Genomic DNA, 20,913 nt, shown 5'->3' with positions numbered 1-20,913 from the left:
GTTTAAGGCCATTTTTTCAGCACACGATAAATCCAATTTACATCAAGAAATATTAGAGAAAAATAAATATTTTATGTAGACTTAGTCATAAAAACAATATTTATAGATGTATAATGGCGGCCAGTATTAATGATTGAGGAAGAACCCGGGAAAACCCCCGGGGAAAAAAAATCACCGACCCAAGAGAAGTTACTGGCAAGCTTTCTCACACAGCTCCCACTGGCTGAATCCGAGACTCGAACCAATGCAGACAGAGATGAGATAGCAATAATCCGTAACGGATAGCGTTTTAGACCGCTCGGTCACTCGGGACACCTGAAAAGGAGTTTACTTTATTTTCTAATTTGTCATTTCTGATACTTTACCTGAGATGAAATTTTAAATTTGGCCTGTTATACCTATTTCGTGTGCATTTAGAAAAGAAATGTGGGGTATTTTTTTACGCTCTATAAATATCACTTTCCTTAATTTAAAGGATGATCGTTCTTTCTTGATACAAACTGGATTTTTTTTTACCAAAACATCACGTGATACAATGCATACCCAAATGACGTATCGTTGCGACACGGTGGTATTACAGATTACATACATATATCGCGGTGGTCAAGCCATATTTGTTGTTGTTGTTGTTGTTTGTTGAAAATCGTGTTTTTCAGAACCAGACCATGTGTGTAGCACATGGGTTCGTTACAAAGAAAATTAGGAGTCTAACCTGTAACAATATAACACAAGGGAAGAAACGAGTCCGCACCTCTCGGTAGTTCCAGCCGTGCTAATTTATCCTAAAGACGTCGGCTAATTTCCAGCTTAAGCTAGTCATAATCAAGAATAGTTCAATTTTGAAAACAGTTCGACACACTTCGTTCAGTTTGTGACATATTGGAGGAAATGCAATAACTGTTCGCCGATTTTGACGTCTTGAAAAGCAATGTCCCCGGAAGTGCGGTTTGCATTTGAATAGTCTTGGATTTCACCATTAACCGAAAGGTAAGATCCGAACAACCTCGAGTCTGTAGTTAAGTTCTAAGGTGGCGCTCTACAGTTTCGTATTTTGTTTAGAATTTTTAAGAAAAAGAATTTCCTCGGCTTTCCTCACTGGTTATGCTGGTTATTTAAAAAAGTCCTTGTATATCTTAGGGATAGTATGGTAGATCTAAGACGTATCACATGCTTTTTATGTTTTACTGCTACGTCTTACTAACCAAATAATGGCCTTGTTGACATCGGAACGAGTAGTCAAAGTTTCAGGAATATTTCACACACTTGGCAGCCCATATGGACACTATTCCACAAATTGATATGTAATTAGTATACTTACTGTGCTGTTTTTATCCTGGTTGAATCATAACCTGACACTAGCAGATGGACGTATTTTAATGTTCCGCTGAGATACATTTGAATTAGAGCAACAAGTTGTTCTCCACCCTTTTTTTATTTTTTATTTTTTTTTTGACTGGCCAGTCAAACAAAAAAGAAAAGGTGGAGAACAACTCGTTGGTCTACGTTTGAATTTGCTGAAATAGGACGGTAGTCGACGTATGCCGAAGTATGTTTAATATTGATTCGTGTGCGGGATATCTTTCTTGAACAAAACGAAACGTCGCTTACAATTCAAATAGGCATATTATATTTTTTATTCGTTTCGGTAAAGAATAATATTTCAATTTAACCAAATTTTGGTATTCCCGGCTTTCATCGCTTTCCAGCCAACTGAAATGTACGCCAACGAAACTTGAAAACAGGTCCATTTATTTTGTGAGAATTTGATTTATTAGAGAAAAGACATCTGAGTAAGTAAAGTCTATTAAAATATTATTATGTTACTTTGTAGAAAAGCGTCGTAATTGGTTGCCAGTTGTGTGAGATATTCCTGAAAATGTTACTTTCTTTACGATGTTAGTCGACATGAAAACACGCTATACAGCGCCGTTAGTTAGACAGTAAGATCCAGATGCCCAAAACATAAATATCATCGAGGTCTTACATGTAAGACTATTGTGTTATATTGTTACGGGTTAGACTCCTAATTATCTTTGTAAAGAAATCGTGTTTTTCGTGTGACAGGGCTTGTTATGGCAGGAATAAATCACTGACAACAAACTCCATTATGCTCCCTTTTCTCAGTACTGAAGAAAGGAAAACAAATTCATTCAGTTATCTCTCAAAATTCATTTTAGCTTTCCCAAACAGTTCCCATGTCCCTTACCCCACACGTACATTTTAAGAAGCATTTCAGAAATGAGATAATGAAGACTGGCTGCTCTAAACTAACGAGAGTCAAATAGTTCTTGTTTTTATTATTATTATTATTATTATTATTATTATTTTCGCTTAAACAGGAGAAAGCCACAATTTTTGTCGATGTATCTAAAATCGACAATTTACCCAAGATTCAACGTCCACTTCACTATCACGAGACTATCCTGAAATGAGTCACAGCTCGTGCACTTGAGACAAAAACAGTTGTGTATTCGTTTTATTGTTGTCAGCTTGGCTTCATATTTATTCGTGGAAATCTTGAGAACATCGGCATAATTTCAAAAATATTTTTACCGCCGTTTGTTTATAAAATCGAATAGTTTTGAGACATGGCTAAAAATGAAAGAAACATGACATAGATTTGTGATATTTTTTTTTTCTTGCCAAAGATTTGTTTAATTTCTGTTATGACATGTACAGGTGACAATACATCAAGCTCTAAGAACGAGATTTCAAGTATTAACTTTATTTAATTAGTTTCTCGTAATTATTCATGGCGGAAACTATTAGGACTGAACTTGCATGACCTTTTGCTATGCATCACCCATAGAGTATTGACCACCTGTAATACTCCACAACCAAGGGTGCACATTTTTAGAAAGAAAGAAAGCAGACTTGCGATTAATTATATTATTAAATTTGTCTAATTAGCAGCTTTAACTCGCATCTCAATCATGTTTGAAAGCAATGGATAAATTGGGTATTGATTAGTATTGACTGCAACCCGAAATTAAGTGACAATCGAAACTGGATACAACGTTTGCAGCCGAGCTATATAATTCAAGTTTGCCAAGGCCACGCACAAATTCCCGTTTGAATGTACAAATAAAGAAACTAAATAACAAAAATCGATAAAGTAATTTCACAATCATTAAAATCCTTTTTTTTAAACGCTGTTAATCTCTGAAGTCTGTCAGATACAACCGCTCTGTTCTTTCTACTTCTTCCACCACAACAGTATCGCGCATGAAATGTGTTAACCAAAAATAAAAATGTCTTTACTTTGGTATGAATAGTCATTATTCTGACAAAATACACACCATGAAGCATGTTGTGAGGAAGCTAAATTTGTAGAACGTCGTTGTCCCAAAATAAATGTACAAACAAATTTATCAAATGAAAAAAATAAATGTAAGTTACAAAACAAAAGAGCCTACCATTAAAATTGCCAAAATCAAAGCTATCACGAAGAAACAGTGCTGAAAGATTTCGTCACAGACTTTAATCACAATGGGTTACATGATTTACATTATTTAGAAATATATTTTATGCAAACTTAATGAATATGGTTATAGGCTTAGCTATAATAGAAATATTGCAGCAAATACAATTCTTATTTTTGTATGGTCCAAAGGAAGCCATACACCCATTATAAAATTATAAATTATTTTATAGAAAAACAAATAGTGTTGAAAACTTTGGTGAGCGCCATCTTGAACCAATTATTTTTCTTTTACTACTAAATCAAATAATACACACATTGACGCAGTGCCGTATCAATTTATTCAAAATTATAAAATAGATTGTTTTAAAAGGGATAAACTAGTAGCAGCAGACAAGGTGAACAGACCTTTTGCTAGAACGTGATTTTTGAAAAAATACAGCTTCCTACAAAAACGAGAAGAAAAAAAAAAGTCCAAAAACGCCAAACCGAATCCACTAACTTACCTAGAGTTTCTCTAATTGGGTTAGTTTATTTTGTTCCTTCATCTTTGTCGTTTGTGTTTTTTAAAATTTGTATGTGCGTTCGTTTACCCGCCGGACGTTTCATTGAGGTCGCACCTCCTCTTCTACTCTAAATGTATGAGTAATTATTTCAATCCTCGCAATCAACTATTTTGTCAAGATCTATACGATATCGCAATCGAGGATCATATAAATTTATTGTTATAAATCCGTGTGGAGTAGATTGTGCTTTTGAAAAGAGGTTTTTGAACCTAATCATGTATATATCCCCACTACACTAAGTCTGATGAATAGTTCGCAGAGTATGTGTATCGACTCCATTGAACACAACTAAAATATTACAGTTATCTCTGATCACTTTAGGTATTTGTGTATATCGCTGAGAAACATAAATCACATCAGTATTTTTATGTCTGCCTCGAGAAAGTATTCTAGCTGTATTTGACTTTGTCCAGCATTACATCATCGTATATTACTAAATTATTCATAAATCCATCGAGGTCATCTACAGATGGGGCTTCATCAGTATCGGTGATAAAATTAATAATATCATCGCCCTCTTCGTCCAACAATTTTGCGCTTTCATTAAAATCTTTATGTACGTCGTAATATCTCTGATCATCAACTGACGAAGCTACCAAATACAACTTATCCCATTTGAGCCATCTCATTATCAAATGAAGCAGTAATTGTGTTTTACCTGATCCGGATGGACCTATTATTATCATTCTGATGGAATTCAGTAATGCTAAAATATGTTTTACTGGCTCTTGTTTTCGTGTCGCTGAGAAATTAATTACATCCGTGGTGTACAAATATAATAAATAATATGAATCTATATTGTGTTCTATGTACAGCATCCACCCCCACAAGTGGATTAACAGCAATGATAGCAAAAAAATAAAAAGCGTACACTTACAGGTAAATGTGTAAAATGTGGTACAAATAAATATAAATTTATTTATAGTAATAAAATTGGTGGTGATATCGCTACTTCATTAGGAAAATTAACAGGAACTCCATGGGCTAAATACCCAGGAGACAGACATCTTCCAGGATATAATTATTTGTTCCTGGAACCCGACTTGATATTCGATTTGACGAGCGAGATCAACCAAGACCTGGGGAATATCCAATAAATGCTGTTGATCAAGCATGTCTCGTTCATGATGTACCTTTTTTTTTTGTCACACTTTATAACGAATTTTATTTCTTACTATATTATCGCTATTGCCAGCAATGGTTTCTGAATTTGATCATTATTTTCTGTGAAGTCTATGACAATTCGCCGCAACTGAGATATTCTTCTGACTCGAGACACTGCGAGATAAATATCTCGAAATAAATATATTTTCTTGTTTTATTCTCCACTCACCCCATGAAGCATGAGTGCCGATATGTATCTGTTTTAGCAATCCTGTAAAAAATATTATTGATTAAAATGAATCCATAACGACTCTGACAGCAAACTCAGAAACTCTATTCATCGTCGATAATATATTTATGGAAACGTACGCGAGCATTCAAGATCTTAAATGAGTAAACTCCGGTGACTCACCATCAATACAACTCACAGTTGTACTTAATTTCGTTCCGTCTGATAAATTATCATTACTTCGACCTATAAATGTGTTTCTGTTCGTTGTATCAGCAATTATAAAATCTAGTTCTGCATCATCTATAATCAGTGTTGTGCAACGTTGTTTATGATCATATGATCCTCCTTGGGTAAATTTACCAATTATTTTTTTCAGCCAAGATCTTTCGTGATTTTATTCTCAAAATCAGTTATATCAGGATTTTCATCATCAGAATATTTCTTTTGTTGTGGTAACCAAACTTCTTTCTACGGACGATACAATATTATTGCTTCACTTACTGTTAACAATAATAGCATTTTTACATCAAGCATATACCGTAATGATACTGTTGGTACCCACATTTGTTTCTGAAAAATGATTGCCAAACCAGACATACAAAATCGGATGAAGATTTTCAGCAAACTTAAATGACTCGATACAAGCCAGTCCAGTCAAATCAAAATCTGGTAATGGTCCAGTTATAGATACTCTGGTCATCTTTATCTGCTACTAAGAGAAACCTCCGTATGATAAATAGAACCAAATTAATGCACGACATCCAAGATAACCTAACAACTTGCTTACCTCCTACCGCAGAACAACTCGATAACTGTCTGCGTTCATTACTTGACAAACATGTCCCAGCTACCAAGTGCAGAGTTTCAATTCAAAAGTGCTCTCCATGGAATAGCAGTGTTAGGGACCAGCTTCGCATTGCTAAAAGAGACCGCCGTAAAGCTGAGAGGCTCTGGCTTTCCACCAGTCTCACTATTCATAAGCAAATCTATGAAGTCGCTAAGAAGAATGTCACAAATATAGTCCATGCAGCGAAATCATCCCACTACACTACTAAGATCATGGAAAGTTCCAGCTGCAAAGAGCTCTTCGAGATTACTAACAAGCTAATGTCAAGGAACAAATCAACACCACTTCCAACTACCTTCTCTCCAGTCGACCTTCCGGACATGTTTGCAGATTTCTTCCATGACAAAGTACAAACCATTAGAGATAAGCTTGACATCACAATTTCAATTGACTCGTCGTCACCAGACAGTTGGGATACAGAATTTGAGCGGCAACCATTAGCAGCATTTGAACCTGTCTCTGTGGATTTCGTACGTACAATCGGGATGAAGAGTGCACCAAAGTCATGTGAACTTAATCCAATTCCAGCATCACTGCTGCTTGAGTACTTAGATCCAGTATTGCCTTCACTAACTGATGTTATTAATATCTCTCTCTCATCCGGGGAATTCCCATCATTTCTCAAAACTGCCATTGTAAAGCCTCTGCTGAAGAAAGCAACACTAGACCATAACGATTTAAAGAACTACCTCCCAGATTCTAATCTCCCATATATATAAAAAAAATCTTAGAAAAGGTTGTTCTATCCCAGCTTGTATCTCATCTAAATTCAAACAGTCTTTTTAGCAATGGACAATCTGCATATCGCCCTTGCCACAGTACTGAAACTACTCTTCTAAAAGTAGTTAATGACATTCTCTCTGCATTGGATAGCGGAAAGATTACAGTCCTCACCCTCCTTGATTTGTCTGCAGCATTTGACACAATAGACCATGATATATTACTTCACCGTGTCCAGTATGTACTTGGCATTCATGATACAGCCTTACTGTGGTTCAAGTCCTACTTGGTCAACAGACACAAATTGTATCTGCAAATGGAATACACTCCAGCCCAGTTGACCTATGTTGTGGTGTTCCACAGGGGTCTGTTCTTGGACCTGTTCTCTTCATTCTGTACACTCAGTCGCTCTCAAGTGTCATAGATCATCATCCAGTGTCTCACCAATTGTACGCTGATGACACCCAAATATACAAATCTAGCCACCCAACTGAAGTTGATGCTGCCATCCAAGGTGTCTCTACGTGCATTTCTGATGAATGATGATAAAACTGAGGCCATTCTGATCACAACACAAAGACTTTCTCATTCACATCCTTTACCTCAAACAATAAATATCAGCAACGCCAACATTAAATTCACACAATCAGTACGAAACCTAGGTGTTACTCTGGACAGCACTCTCACATTGCATCAACATGCCATGAACATATGCAAGGCTGCATATCTTGAGCTGTGACGCATCAGCTCAATTCGCAAATATCTTTCAGTTGATGCTATTAAAACACTTGTGTGTTCATTAGTACTTTCAAGACTGGACTATTGTAACTCAGTTATGTCTGGTACATCTCAATATCTACTCCAGAAACTTCAAAAAGTTCAAAACACAGCTGCTCGGATCATACTTAGAGTACCACGATCAGAGCACACCTCCCCGCTGCTCTGTACCCTACACTGGCCATCCATTCGATCCAGAATCAAACACAAAATTTGTTCTCTGTGCTACGTTTCACTGTCGGACTCTAGTCCAACATAATTTCCGACCTCACCCATGTGTTCACACCAGCAAGATACTTACGCTCCTCTTCTGACAATCGTATACTCATTATTTCCACTACGAAAACAAAGTCATATGGACAGCGCTCTTTTGCATACCAAGGCCCAGCAACGTGGAATGAATTGCCCACTGAACTTAGACACAAAGACACAGTGATCACATTCAAGAAGGCTCTCAAAACACACTTATTCCGACTGCAAGAACAAACTTAAAAATCTAATAACGTTTCCTACCTGAAATATTCTCAGCATGCTTTTATTTTTTAATGTTTTTCTAATATCATGGTGTTTGTTTTTGTAATAATATTATTATATATTTTTTATCTTAAAGGTGTTGTCTAATGTTGTAAAGCGCTTAGAGCTGCTAAAGATTAGGCGCTATTCAAAGTCCTCATTATTATTATTATCTCGTGTCTTGGGTGTAGAAATCGCTCAAAATACTTAGAACACTCCTATTCCAAGAAAACTTTCCGGATAACATGCGACCATATCAACCGAAGTAACATCCCTATAATCGTATTTATTATTCCATAATCCACCGTGTCCATATTCGACACAACTACGTTGTATTTCTTGAAGAAAATCCAATCGTGTTGGTTTCCATAAATTTTCCTTATGGCAAAATGAGCAGCAACGGTAAAACAATTATTCACTAACTGTTCAGCATCGTCATGGGTATATTTCAACGCAAGATTTTTCATTTCTTATTGGATAGATTCTATACGATAAATATCTCCATTAGGCCATACAAACTGAACATAATTTCCATTATCGGAGCTTTGAACTAACCATACTAATACAGGATCATTTTTTTTACTTATTTCGTTAATAAAATCAAATATATCTCCTTGGTAAAAATTTAACAATTCGATTTCGTGGAAATATTGTTACTGCAGTAGTCCACGCACGCGCATTATGATCAATAATTTCAATGGACAGACGCTCCGGTATCTTTAACTATTTCTCCCCACTCATTTATTATTTTACGTCTTTTATCCGTTAAACCATTTCCACGTATCGCGGTTGTAAAATGTTCCGCTACTTGTTCGGCTACCAATTTATTTTTGAAAATTTAATCGGTTTTAGGTTATGGACGCTGGGTTTATCATTTGTCGGATAAATTACATTAATAACCGCTGTTACAGGATGCGCTCTTTCACAATACCGTTTGTCAATACCAGACGACATTCCTGGTTTGGAATTTTTACGTAATACGACGACTTTTTCATGATGAAGGACAGGGTCACGTTTGTCACTGATAATCCAAGTATCGTCTACTTCCTTAATAAACTGTACTCTCAAAAAATATCTTTGATTGTCTAGATAATTAATAATCGTGCTGCTCGTTGGTCATTCATTGTAGCATCGACGACTTTGTCGACACCATCGGTGTTGCGTATGCTTTTAAACATTGACCACACATTAGCTGCGCTATCTATACGAAATTCTATTTTAGCATCACGAATACTTTCAATCAGAGTTTTTGTTGGATCAACCAGAGCTCGTCTTCGTGGGTCAGCGGTTGTTCTATCAAGATCGAATCTATATTTAGATGGTTTAATCTTAATCTCTGTTAATTCATTCATATTATAATTAAGATATATATATATATATATATATATATATATATATATATATATATATATATATATATATATATATATATATATATATATATATATATATATATATATATATAATGATTCAAACAAAGAACAAATGCAAATGACTTATGATAGGCTCTACAACTCCTTGTGACAAATCTTGCTTAAATGATTTCTGCGGATATAATTTACAAAGTGTACGGAGAGGAAGTTTATGATCTAAACCGTGTTTGAAATGTGGTGTTTGGATTAGAGGAAACACGCAATATTGTGTGCATTGTGGTGGTAAAACATACAGAAAACTGAAAAGATATTATGGTAAAAAAAAATAATACGGATAATAATGACAAATTTTTAAGAAATGCAAAGGATTATCTAGCTAGATTTTCAAAATAACTATTTAGACAAATAATCATTTAAACAAATAATATTATATCTAAATGGAACAAAAATAATTTTTGAGACATCCTATCATCAAGGATTACGAGGCATTTCTTGATGGTATCATTATGCTCTGTCGACTTAAAAAAAAACAGTCAGTGCTGTCATTAATACTGGTTATCTCAGATTTTCTGCTGGGGAGGGGAATAAACATTATCTTTTCATAAATTTGTATACGAGTGTAATAATGGAGTAATCGAAAATGTACCTGTGATTGATCATATGAACGACAATAAAATCGATAATTCCTTGGAGAATTTACGAGATCTCACACAGAGTCAAAATAACAAATTTGGAAATACTGGGAGATGTAAAACATTTGCAAGGAGGGTCGTTAAATCCGTAAATACAGAGACTGGTGAAGAAATAATATTTCACTCAACAAACGCAGCTGGCAAATGTTATTTCCAGAACTGCTTTTTCGAAAAAATATAAACAAAAGATAACTTTTCAGTATCTCCCGATTGTGTTTGATACAAACAGTTAAGGGAGATAAGTCTGTCAAGCTAAGGTATCTCTGGTAGAATAATAAGTAGTTACCTTGCTTGTTGCTGCTAATATTTTATTACTAACTTTATGTGTCAGTATACTCATTGTTAGAATAATTATTGATAGAACAATTATTTATTCATACTGAGACTTCTATTCATTGGAGGTGGAAAGTATTGGAATTACATATCTTTGCAGTGTGCTCAGCAGTTTTTCTTACTATTGGAAAAAAACCTTCAGTAGCTTCTGCAACTCTTTCAGTAACCTATGTAACAGGTTTAAAAAATCGTTCTTTATCTTTTGCATATTCAACTTGTGCTTCTTGTTGTTCATGTAGTTTTTGTTTGCGAGCATCAAGAACAGGAAGATACACTCCTTCTAATCTCTCTCTATAGCTAATCTACTAGTGTAAGATTCCATTATTGATATATTAATGATTTAATTACTCATACATTTATAGCAGCAGAGGAGGTTCGCCCTCAATGAAACGTCCGGCGGATAAACGAACGCATATACAAATTTAAAAAATAACGCAAACTACAAAGATAAAATAACAAAATAAACTAACCCAATTAGAGAAACTCTCGGTAAGTTGGAGGATTCGGTTTGGCGTTATTGACCTCATTTCTTTCGTTTTCATAGGAAGCTTTATTTTTTCATAAATGACGTTCTAGCAAAAGGTCTGTTCACTTTCTCTGCTGCTCTAGCTCATGATATTTCAGTGGGTGCTCCGTGAATTTATAACTATTGATATTCAATTCAGTGTATCCCCTAGGGGTGCAACACTGGGGGTAAAACTGCCCCTTGGTGTCAAAAATGGGGGTCAGACTGAGTAAAAAAAAAAGAACTTTGACATCAAAACTGGGGGTGAAATAAATAATCTGGGGGTCTGTGAAGCACAAATGAGGGTAAAGTGAAACACTGTAATATTCATAAGTTCATCATAGTTTTTTTAAAAAAATATGGATTCGACGGTTTCCATACAAGATGCCAAATTTTGTAGGACTTCCAGTGCATTACACAAACATATGTACAAACGAGTTCATAGTATCACAAATAGCCCAGTATCGGGGATACAATATATCCCATATACTTAGCAATATCGAAATATTGAGAGAAAATAATTCAAAACAAAATTTGGGAAATAGTTAATATTTTGTTAAGGCAACTGAGTCATTGCAATACTTTCGTAAACACAATTCTCATTGGTATCTGATTTACATACAAGGGTACGATATGATCATACAAGATATATGAAACAAAGGTCATGTAAACTCAGTTTTGAAAAATGAAAATGTTATCTTTTTAATATAGCACATACGGATTTGTTTGCTTACATCACGTCTTCTTTTAAATGATATGATAGCTAATTACTTTCGTTTGATGCAAATAATTACTTTTGATAATATTTTTTTGTTTCTTTTGTTCATTAACAAGTTCGCAGCCTTTCCATTGCATGCTAGGTGGGGAAAAAAGAATGTAAATAATGGTCATTTTGAACTGCCCTTAAGCCCGTGATTGTCTTTACATCATACTAACTTTAGTTATCACACAGTCTGTACACTTTACAGTTTAATATTAACACTTTACATATAGTGTGTGCAGTTTAATATTTTTGACGTTATGATTCTGATTGGTTCAAATAATACCATGAAATTATTGCGCAGTATTCTCCGTACTGATTGGTTGCGATCTTGGGAAATATTTCTTTACCCGCCTTATGGAACTTTTCTTTTTACTATTAATATGAATATTTTGGAGGCCATTTTTCGAATCGACTGAACATGGGAATTTGTAAAAAAGATTATGTCTTTCTGAATATGGCGATTTTACCCCCAAAGGAGCTCGTTACGCCATGTATAGGTTATAATGCTATGAAAAATGGCGTAAAACCCCATGAAAGAACAACAACAAATAAAACTAAGGGTATTGTTCAGATGATGGTGGAGGGGGGAGTTGTATACCTGTAATATGGAGACAACCCTATATACAAGCGTGATTTAAATATGAACTTACAGAAGTTAAAATAAACTCGCCTCTGGACATAAACAGGTCCTACTGTTGACAGAACTTCGTCCAATCACAGTATATTTACGCGGTAAATGTGTGATGCAAATCCAACTCGGAATGAAATTTGTTTATGTCTTGTGTCGTCTACTGTTCCAAGTCATATAATGCAAATATCCGGTCACAAATACATCACAGTAAATATTGGAATTTCAGCATCCAGTAATCTCGTTTCGAAATGTAACCAAAATTACCCAGTTCGTTTCATGCATGGATCATTTAAACATAATTCATATTGACATACAGTGCAACGCCATTCATTCGATACATGCTGAAAAAGCCTGGTCTGTGTACATGTAATCCGCCATGTTCATCATGAGTTCTAGAAGAGGCAATTATTGGATACTACAAAGAAATCAAAGGAAGGCAACTACACTGTGGCCGAATAGGAAAGTTGACCACTCCTTAATAAACAAAGCAACTCTTCCAAAAGTTATGACGGTATCGAAGAATGTGACGTAAATAGACCACCCAGTTTCAACATTTAATAATAATAATAATAATAATAATGAGGACTTTGTATAGTGCTTAATCTTTAGAAGCTCTAAGCGCTTTACAACATTAGACAACACCTTTAAGATAAGAAAAAAACAACATATAATAATATTATTACAAAAACAAACACCATGAAATGAGAAAAACATTAAAAAATAAAAAACATGCTGAGAATATTTCAGGTAGGAAACATTATTAGGTCTTCAAGTTTGTTCTTGCAGTCGAAATAAGTGAGTTTTGAGAGTCCTCGTGAATGTGATCACTGTGTCTTTGTGTCTAAGTTCAGTGGACAATTCATTCCACGTTGCTGGGCCTTGGTATGCAAAATAACGCTGTCCATATGACTTTGTTTTCATAGTGGGAATAATGAGTATACGATTGTCAGAAGAGGAGCGTAAGTATCTTGCTGGTGTGTACACATGGGTGAGATCGGATAGGTATGTTGGACTAGAGTCCGACAGTGAAACGTAGCACAGAGAACAAATTTTGTGTTTGATTCTGGATCGAATGGATAGCCAGTGTAGGGTACAGAGCAGCGGGGAGGTGTGCTCTGATCGTAGTACTCTAAGTATGCTCCGAGCAGCTGTGTTTTGAACTTTTTGAAGTTTCTGGAGTAGATATTGAGATGAACCAGACATAATTGAGTTACAATAGTCCAGTCTTGAAAGCACTAATGAACACACAAGTGTTTTAGTGGCATCAACTGAAAGATATTTGCGAATTGAGCTGATGCGTCTCAGCTCAAGATATGCAGCCTTGCATATGTTCATGACATGTTGGTGCAATGTGAGAGTACTGTCCAGAGTAACACCTAGGTTTCGTACTGATTGTGTGAATTTAATGTTGATGTTGCTGATATTTATTGTTATTAATAAGTGGCAAGTGTTACCCTGTTTGCCGATACAAATAGTGTTCGAATTGTTCGTGCGCTAAATAAATATGCGTAAGTATACTTTCTGAAGATATGCGGGCCGAACATTGAATAGTCCGTTGAGGCAGGCCCAACGAGAAGGGGAGGGGGGGGGATGTTTAGGTGACATTAATTTTGGCCTAAATATATTGAGAGCAATTACACCATTGATGAAAGAGTATTTATTTATATGTTGTAATGGATAACTTCCTGTTGTAAGTCTTCACGTTTTTCTTCTTACGTGTGTGCAGGAAAGCATGAGATGAAAGGAATATACCTCCCCGTTTGTTTTTACCCCATACCGATTTAACAGACGAAGAGTACAAATGAGATAAAAGATGCACGTAACTTAGTTCAATTATTGATTTATAATTTCAAACCTGATTATGCTCAGGCGGGAAAGTAACACCGTTGTTGTCTTCGCGTTTCATTACAAACAGACGTTTTCAGTGTAAAAGTGTTCACAAGTCATTTCCAGTTCCAGGACAAGTACATTTTCACCGAAGGGGTGTATATACGACAACACGTGTATGTACGAAGCAGAAAAATATTATGTGGTCTGCGTCCGATATTTACAATGTCGAATCAAGCAAAGTAAAACAGTGATAATTACAGATTTGCCTTTCAGGTGGATTTAACAAGCCGTCTAATTTCGGTGTACATTTGTGTAAAGGATACAACTAAACTCGCAACATTATGGTAATTTACGGAATTATCCGGCAGTTACGGAATAGGATGAACTACGTTACAAGGTTCTGAGGAAATCAACTTGCCCATAGTGTACGCAACTTGGTGCCGTGTTAGTATGGAAAGAATGAAACGCGCAGAGAACGCCAGGTCAAGGCCTCTTTGTTCAGTTCAGGTTAGAAATTATAAATCAATGAAGAGATTGACTTAGTTCTGAAATCGGTAGAGGGTATAAACAAACGGGGAGGTACAGTAAGAATGATCAATTAAACAAGAGACTGAAAGCTACGATATATAAGACGAATTATATATCACAAAAAACAAACAACATTACACCGAACGAGCCTGTCAATCAGTGAAACTAGAACGTATCCTACAATACAAATAACGAGTTACATATCACAAGGCACATAATGCTTGAGCGATAAGTCTAATCACAAGAATGGAAACAAAATTTCAAAAAGGGCGCTCTTCGTCGGGGTTTGAGACCATATAAAAATGAGCAAAATGTTAAACGTTTCCTGATTGGCTACAATGCAGATCTACTCCAGGTCCTGTTTACAAATGATACCGGAGGTAGTTGACTCAGACTGTCATTGACCCTACTTCGAATCAGACTACATTCACAGCTGGTTCGACTAGCTTCGAAAGACGAGAATGTTTCAAATTTTTTTTATGGGGGGGGGTGTTTTAAGTAATTTTTTTTTATAGTAAATTCCCGGATTAAACTTAATCCAACAACTCTGTCAGCTATGACGATAACAATTATGTCCCTTTAAATGGGCCATAGAAACATACTTCAAAACTCACTATTAACTCGTATTAAGAAACAACGCATACATTCATAAACTAAAGAGACATTTTGGAGATAATCGCTTCAATCAAATAATAAGGTATAGTGAGCACAAAAGATTGAATTTCATCCGTTTTCTAAGCTGTACAGATCTGTTCGACGGTTCTTGAATGTTCAAGTTCAAAAGAAGGGTGGATTTATTCGAAGGTCCTGATTGGTTCGAACTTCGAGTGAAGGTTCGTTGATACGAAAATGATATTTTTGTATTTTCATTTTGTTACTTGCTTATAACTGCTGTCGTTTTATATATTACTAAATATAGGCGTATAGGCCTATTACTCAAACTACGGAATTGAAAACTATAGGCTAAACTTGAGAACTAAAATCTTAAAATACTATATGATTAGCAGAAAAGAAATAAGTAATAATACATCAGATGTGTGGAGGAAAGTGTAAGCAATACAGGCCACATTTAGGACAGCTAAGAGCTTTATACAAATGTACAAAAACGAAAACACTTCACATGAAACAGATTATGAATTGCATATATATGTACGTGGAGTATTTACACCCAGATGAGGTCTTTAAGAGATTTACAATTGTTAAAATCTGATATTAGAAATTAGTAGGGAAAGAATTCAAGTATTTAGTTGCTGCATAACTGAATGATTGTAGACCACACCTGTATGTCTTACATTTAGAAACAGTATACTGTGATTGCATTGTTATTTTACATTTTGTTTGCAGATATCATTATGAGTGAACCAGCAAGGACCAAGCCAATTCTTGCATTTGGAGTAATTGCTGATGTACATTACGCTGATAAAGAGGATGGGAAAAATTATAGCAGAACTGCAACACGATACTATAGACATGCTCTTCAGCATTTAAAGAGCATGCTGGAAACCTGGGAGAGTGACCCACTATGTAAACCAGCCTTTATTTTACAATTAGGAGATCTTATTGATGGCGTCAATAAAAGCATGGAAGCATCTGAATCAGCTTTACAAAGGGTTCTGGCAGAAATAAAATCTTTTTCTGGCCCATGTTACCACATCTGGGGAAATCATGAGTTTTATAATTTCACAAGAGAGTTCTTGATGAAATCCAGTTTATTTTCAGGGAATGAACTGCAGTGCTCTGTTATGCCAGGAAATGCATATTATGCAGTTGAACCCCATCCACAGTTAAGAATTCTTTCCTTGGACACATATGAGATCAGTCTTTTAGGGTACCCTGAAGAAGCACCACAGTACCAAACAGCCCTGAAGATGATGAGTATAAACCCCAATGAGGACCAGAACTCTCCTATTGGGCTAGGATATGAAGACCTTATGTTTGTGAAGTATAATGGTGGTTTAGATTTGGGTCAGCTTAACTGGTTGGAGACAAACCTTCAGGAAGCCATGGCGAAGGGACAAAACATTCTTGTGATTGGTAAGTAGATCTTGTCCTGGAAAAAATATTCTGAAAGCCGTGAAAAGTTCGAAAGTATGTACATGGAAGTGATATGTAGATTTTGCACACAAAAAAAAAGACCTACATGTACGAATGAAGACACCGTGAGTTGTGTAAGGGGTCACAGTTGAAAAACTCATAGTAAAATGTAATAGAGTGATGTCCTACATTTTGCTGCATATATTCCTCTGTGTCTTAAAGTTTCATCATTGCAGCTTTCAAAGACCACCTATCTCTTTCTGCAGATCACTAAATTATCTCATTAAAACAATGTTATTTTCTAGGGGTGCAGCAATATACCAGTATAATGCGATTCACTGTTCTGGCAATACATATCGCAATATGAATTTGTGCATTACGATTTTTTTCATGGTCTTGCTTTCAATATACAAGTCCATGTATTCCTCACAATTTATCCAATTTAAGTTAAGAGCTATATTTTCTTTTTCTCTTAGATGCTTACCACAAGATTGCAAGAGAGAGTACAATGCAATGCACAGTACCAATATTTGGTATTCAGGCAAAGTTTAATGGCAGGAGGGGGCAAGTCAAGACTAAGGGACATATTTCCAATTAAAAATAATAATTTCTAAACTTTGCTTTGCCTCATATGTTTATGTCCTGTTCATAATGAAACTACATGAACAGTACTCAATCCAGACTTCACAGAGTGAAGCAAGAGGTTGACTTGTTGGGGCATGAAACCCTAATAAGGTTGGATGAGGATCCTTTGAAACAGCAGAAAGCTCAACAGTACAAGTTTGCACTCCTTGCACAAGTAGCCAGGAAAAGGATATGCATTCCTGCAACTTCTGTGCCATAGGATGGATTTTTCATTACAGCAGGAGATATTTTGACTTTGAGTTTAGACGTCAATATGTTAATTTTCCTCAAGAAAAATATGCAGCAACTTATTGGACTTCTTGCTAAAAGAGTAAAAAAATAATTTTTCAAATGCACTGAGACATTTTAAACAATGCTCCTGTGAAGTTTAAATTAAGACAGACTAGAAGTGGCAGGGAGATTTTTTTTTGCTGATAATTTTACTGCTTTTAGGTTTCCCTCTGGTGAATTTGTAGATGGTCAGAGCTGTTAATAAAAGTATGTGTTGCTGAATATCCATTCAAGTCTTCAGGGTCTTTGATGTTTGCAGTTTGATCCATCTTGTACATAGGTAAATGATATTCATTCATGCCTTCTTTGTTTTTGCAGGCCATGGACCTGTGCACCCTGATAGTACCGATATGACCTGTTTATGCTGGAATTACCAGTCGGTTTTGTCTGTACTTCAACAGTATGCAGCCTGTGTTCTGTGTTACCTGGCAGGTCATGACCATACTGGAGGCAGCGCCATCGATTCAACAGGGATCCTTTACCTTACATTGAACGGAGTGATTGAGAACAAAAATGCATGTGATGCAGCAACAGTTTATTTGTACAAAGATAGGTTAGAGATTGTAGGTAATGGTAGAGTAAGAAACTATTCAATACATCTTAAATTTCCTTTAACAGAAAGTTAAGATAAGATATATGGTTTTAATGTATAAGTAAAAGCTTTTATTTATTATGTACAATTAGGAGAAATGTTATTTGATATTTCATGTTTAATCCATAGAAGTGAACATAGTATTTTATAGCTATAACATTTGTTCACATTTCATTCCAGGATTTTATTTATGTATGTATGTTGACTATTGTGTATCATTAATTTACCCATCTACAAATAGCTTCTACCAGTATCTAGTTATCTGTATTTGTCTGTCAGTTTGTCTATCTATTTTTGTCTCAGTCTTGCTCTTATTCTCCAAGTTTGTACAAAATGTAACTGTGTACAAAGTCAGTTGAAAAAATCTTAACATGCTTTTATGACTGAATGTGATTAGATAAAGGATCCCCTGAAGGTTTTATCACTTTATTTTTGTGTATTACTTTATTTTTCATATAATTCCATGTGTTTCTTTTTCATGTATTTCCATGCAAGCATTTCTAAAAATGCACCAAATTCTCATAAAGCAATAGCAGTTAGAAAACCACATTTAACTTTATATCCACTTCAGTGGTTTTTCAAACTCTTGGATTTGTTTTAAAGTAACATTCCAAAGAATCCCAAAAACCTGGTAATATAAGTTGTTGATAGAAAATTCTCAGCTTTGGTTCATATGTCTTAGAAAATTCTCGGGAAATGTATTTATTTTAACTTGTGGATTAGGAGAATGAATGGAAATGTTAAAAGTCCTTTTTGTTCTGTTTCACTCTTGCATCATTTGGTAAAGGACACATTATCTTACATTTCTAAGACCGTCACATGGTTGCCAGTGTGGTACTCACTCGCAGTGTTTTTTCTTATATCCTACCTCACATTATGTTAAAATATCATTTTGCTTAACACATTACTAATATGATTTATGTTTTATGGTCTTATCCATTATGTCATAATTATCAGCATTTTTTCTTTATCCATACTTTACACACAGTTCAGTTTATACTTTATGTTAAATTTATATTGTTTCCAGCTGTGACTGAATAATTAATTATTTTTATACTTCTACCAAGAAATCAATAAAGTGATATACAGTTTGTCTTAGTTATTGCATTCTTTATTGTCATAAAGGTAATAACTGTAATAAGTAAGTAATGAGGACCTTGTCCTGTTGTAATGGAAGGAATTGACCCTATCATAGAAGATCTCTAACTCTTCTATTTAATATTATTTGCAATAATCTGGTAATGAAATTTTGAAGTGTGGCTGTGCTCATTACACTGAATATAATATGTAACTTTCATAAAATCTGGCCCTTAATTATTTTGTAGAGTTAAAGATACTATATATTTCAGCCTAAATATGGCAAGGTGTCTAAATGCATCCTCAATGAAGTAGGTATTGTCAGCAATCACTACTGACATTAGTCAGTAGCTGTAGTGTTGAAGTTGGTGGAGAGGTGGCAATTTTAGTTTCCCAAATGTTAACTTCATTATATTGTCTTTTAAGCCATCACGATGTAAAAAGCAGCTATTTAATCTCATCTCTTCCTCAGGAAAAAGATTTAAAAAAAGAAAGAACAAGTTTCTCTGGCACCTTGGAGCAAACCTTCCGATACAAATGCATGAAAGCAAGGAAATGGAAATTGTTAAGACAGAATTGCAGATAGTATTTATATTATTATTAGAAAAGACTTAAAGTCTGATCACAATAAATGTATGGTTCCTTGACAAACAGTAACTTTTCAGTAAATTAAGTAAATTATGTTTCTCTGAGAATACTTAATCACTTTACCTTAGGAATATTAGCCTGCTACCTCGCAAATACAGCCCTACTAAAAGATTGTTGTTGTTGTTGTAGGGTTTAACGCCATTTTTCAGCACACGATAGGCTATACATGGTGGCCAGTATTAAAGGTGGAGGAAGAACCCGGGAAAACACTAGAAAGAACCACCGACCTACGAGAAGCTACTGGCATGCTTTCTCACATACCCACATTAGCCGAATCCTCGACTGGAACCCACATAGACAGAGGTGAGATGGCAGTGATCCGTAACGGATAGCACTTTAGGCCACTCAGGGCCCCCCTACTAAAAGACAAATATCATCTGTTGTTTATCTCATATAGACAAAGGGTAATAACTCTTGCCCATTACCTCCCCTTGCCACCTTCAGGTGTCGCTAGTTTTTAGCTGTGCAATATACTAATGAGGATGCTCACATGGTGGGGTGATTGTGAGGGTTTTTAAGTAATGTGATTGAGTAAGTCTTCTCAGAGAAACACAATTTACTTGAAAATTTGCTTTCTCCTTTGAAAACTTTCACCAATCTAACCACATCAAGAGAATAAGTAATAGGAGGAGCGGATGCTGAGCATCCGATCTCTACCTTGGGTATCTTTATAGGGAATGGTGGTTGGCTCACCATGTGAACAATAACGCATTCTCCTAATCACATGAGTAGCACAGCCTGGGGTAACATGTCCTGTGACCCTTACATCCAGTTAAGAAGATGAATATTGAAATCTTCTTACCAAAAAAATT

The 20,913-nt window shown here is 35.4% G+C and overlaps 1 protein-coding gene across 2 annotated transcripts; it reads left to right on the top strand.

Moving 5' to 3' along the window:
* The first annotated feature begins 1,693 nt into the window (after window positions 1-1,693).
* Window positions 1,694-19,467, top strand: LOC149803105 (manganese-dependent ADP-ribose/CDP-alcohol diphosphatase-like). 2 transcript variants are annotated; one of them, XM_089952706.1, is made up of 3 exons: window positions 1,694-1,790; window positions 16,180-16,869; window positions 18,103-19,467. In XM_089952706.1, exons 2-3 carry the CDS (start codon window positions 16,188-16,190, stop codon window positions 18,408-18,410), a joined length of 990 nt encoding a protein of 329 aa, XP_089808832.1. In that variant the 5' UTR covers window positions 1,694-1,790; window positions 16,180-16,187; the 3' UTR covers window positions 18,411-19,467. The 2 variants fall into 2 exon arrangements, with proteins under 2 accessions (XP_089808832.1, XP_089808831.1); XM_089952705.1 differs by lacking the exon at window positions 1,694-1,790 and adding an exon at window positions 15,326-15,668.
* The last annotated feature ends 1,446 nt before the right edge of the window (window positions 19,468-20,913 follow it).

Source organism: Sinohyriopsis cumingii, chromosome 3 (assembly GCF_028554795.1).
Source record: "Sinohyriopsis cumingii isolate HCF-2022 chromosome 3, ASM2855479v2, whole genome shotgun sequence".
In the NCBI taxonomy this organism is placed as follows: Eukaryota; Metazoa; Mollusca; class Bivalvia; order Unionida; family Unionidae; genus Sinohyriopsis; species Sinohyriopsis cumingii.
This window is presented reverse-complemented; position numbering and strand designations above follow the sequence as displayed.

Excerpts from the sequence above, each read along its gene's own strand:
- LOC149803105 (XM_089952706.1), top strand. The coding sequence starts at position 16,188 with ATGAGTGAACCAGCAAGGACCAAGCCAATTCTTGCATTTGGAGTAATT. Across the intron at positions 16,870-18,102 it reads ACAAAACATTCTTGTGATTG|GCCATGGACCTGTGCACCCT; the intron begins GTAAGTAGATCT and ends TTGTTTTTGCAG.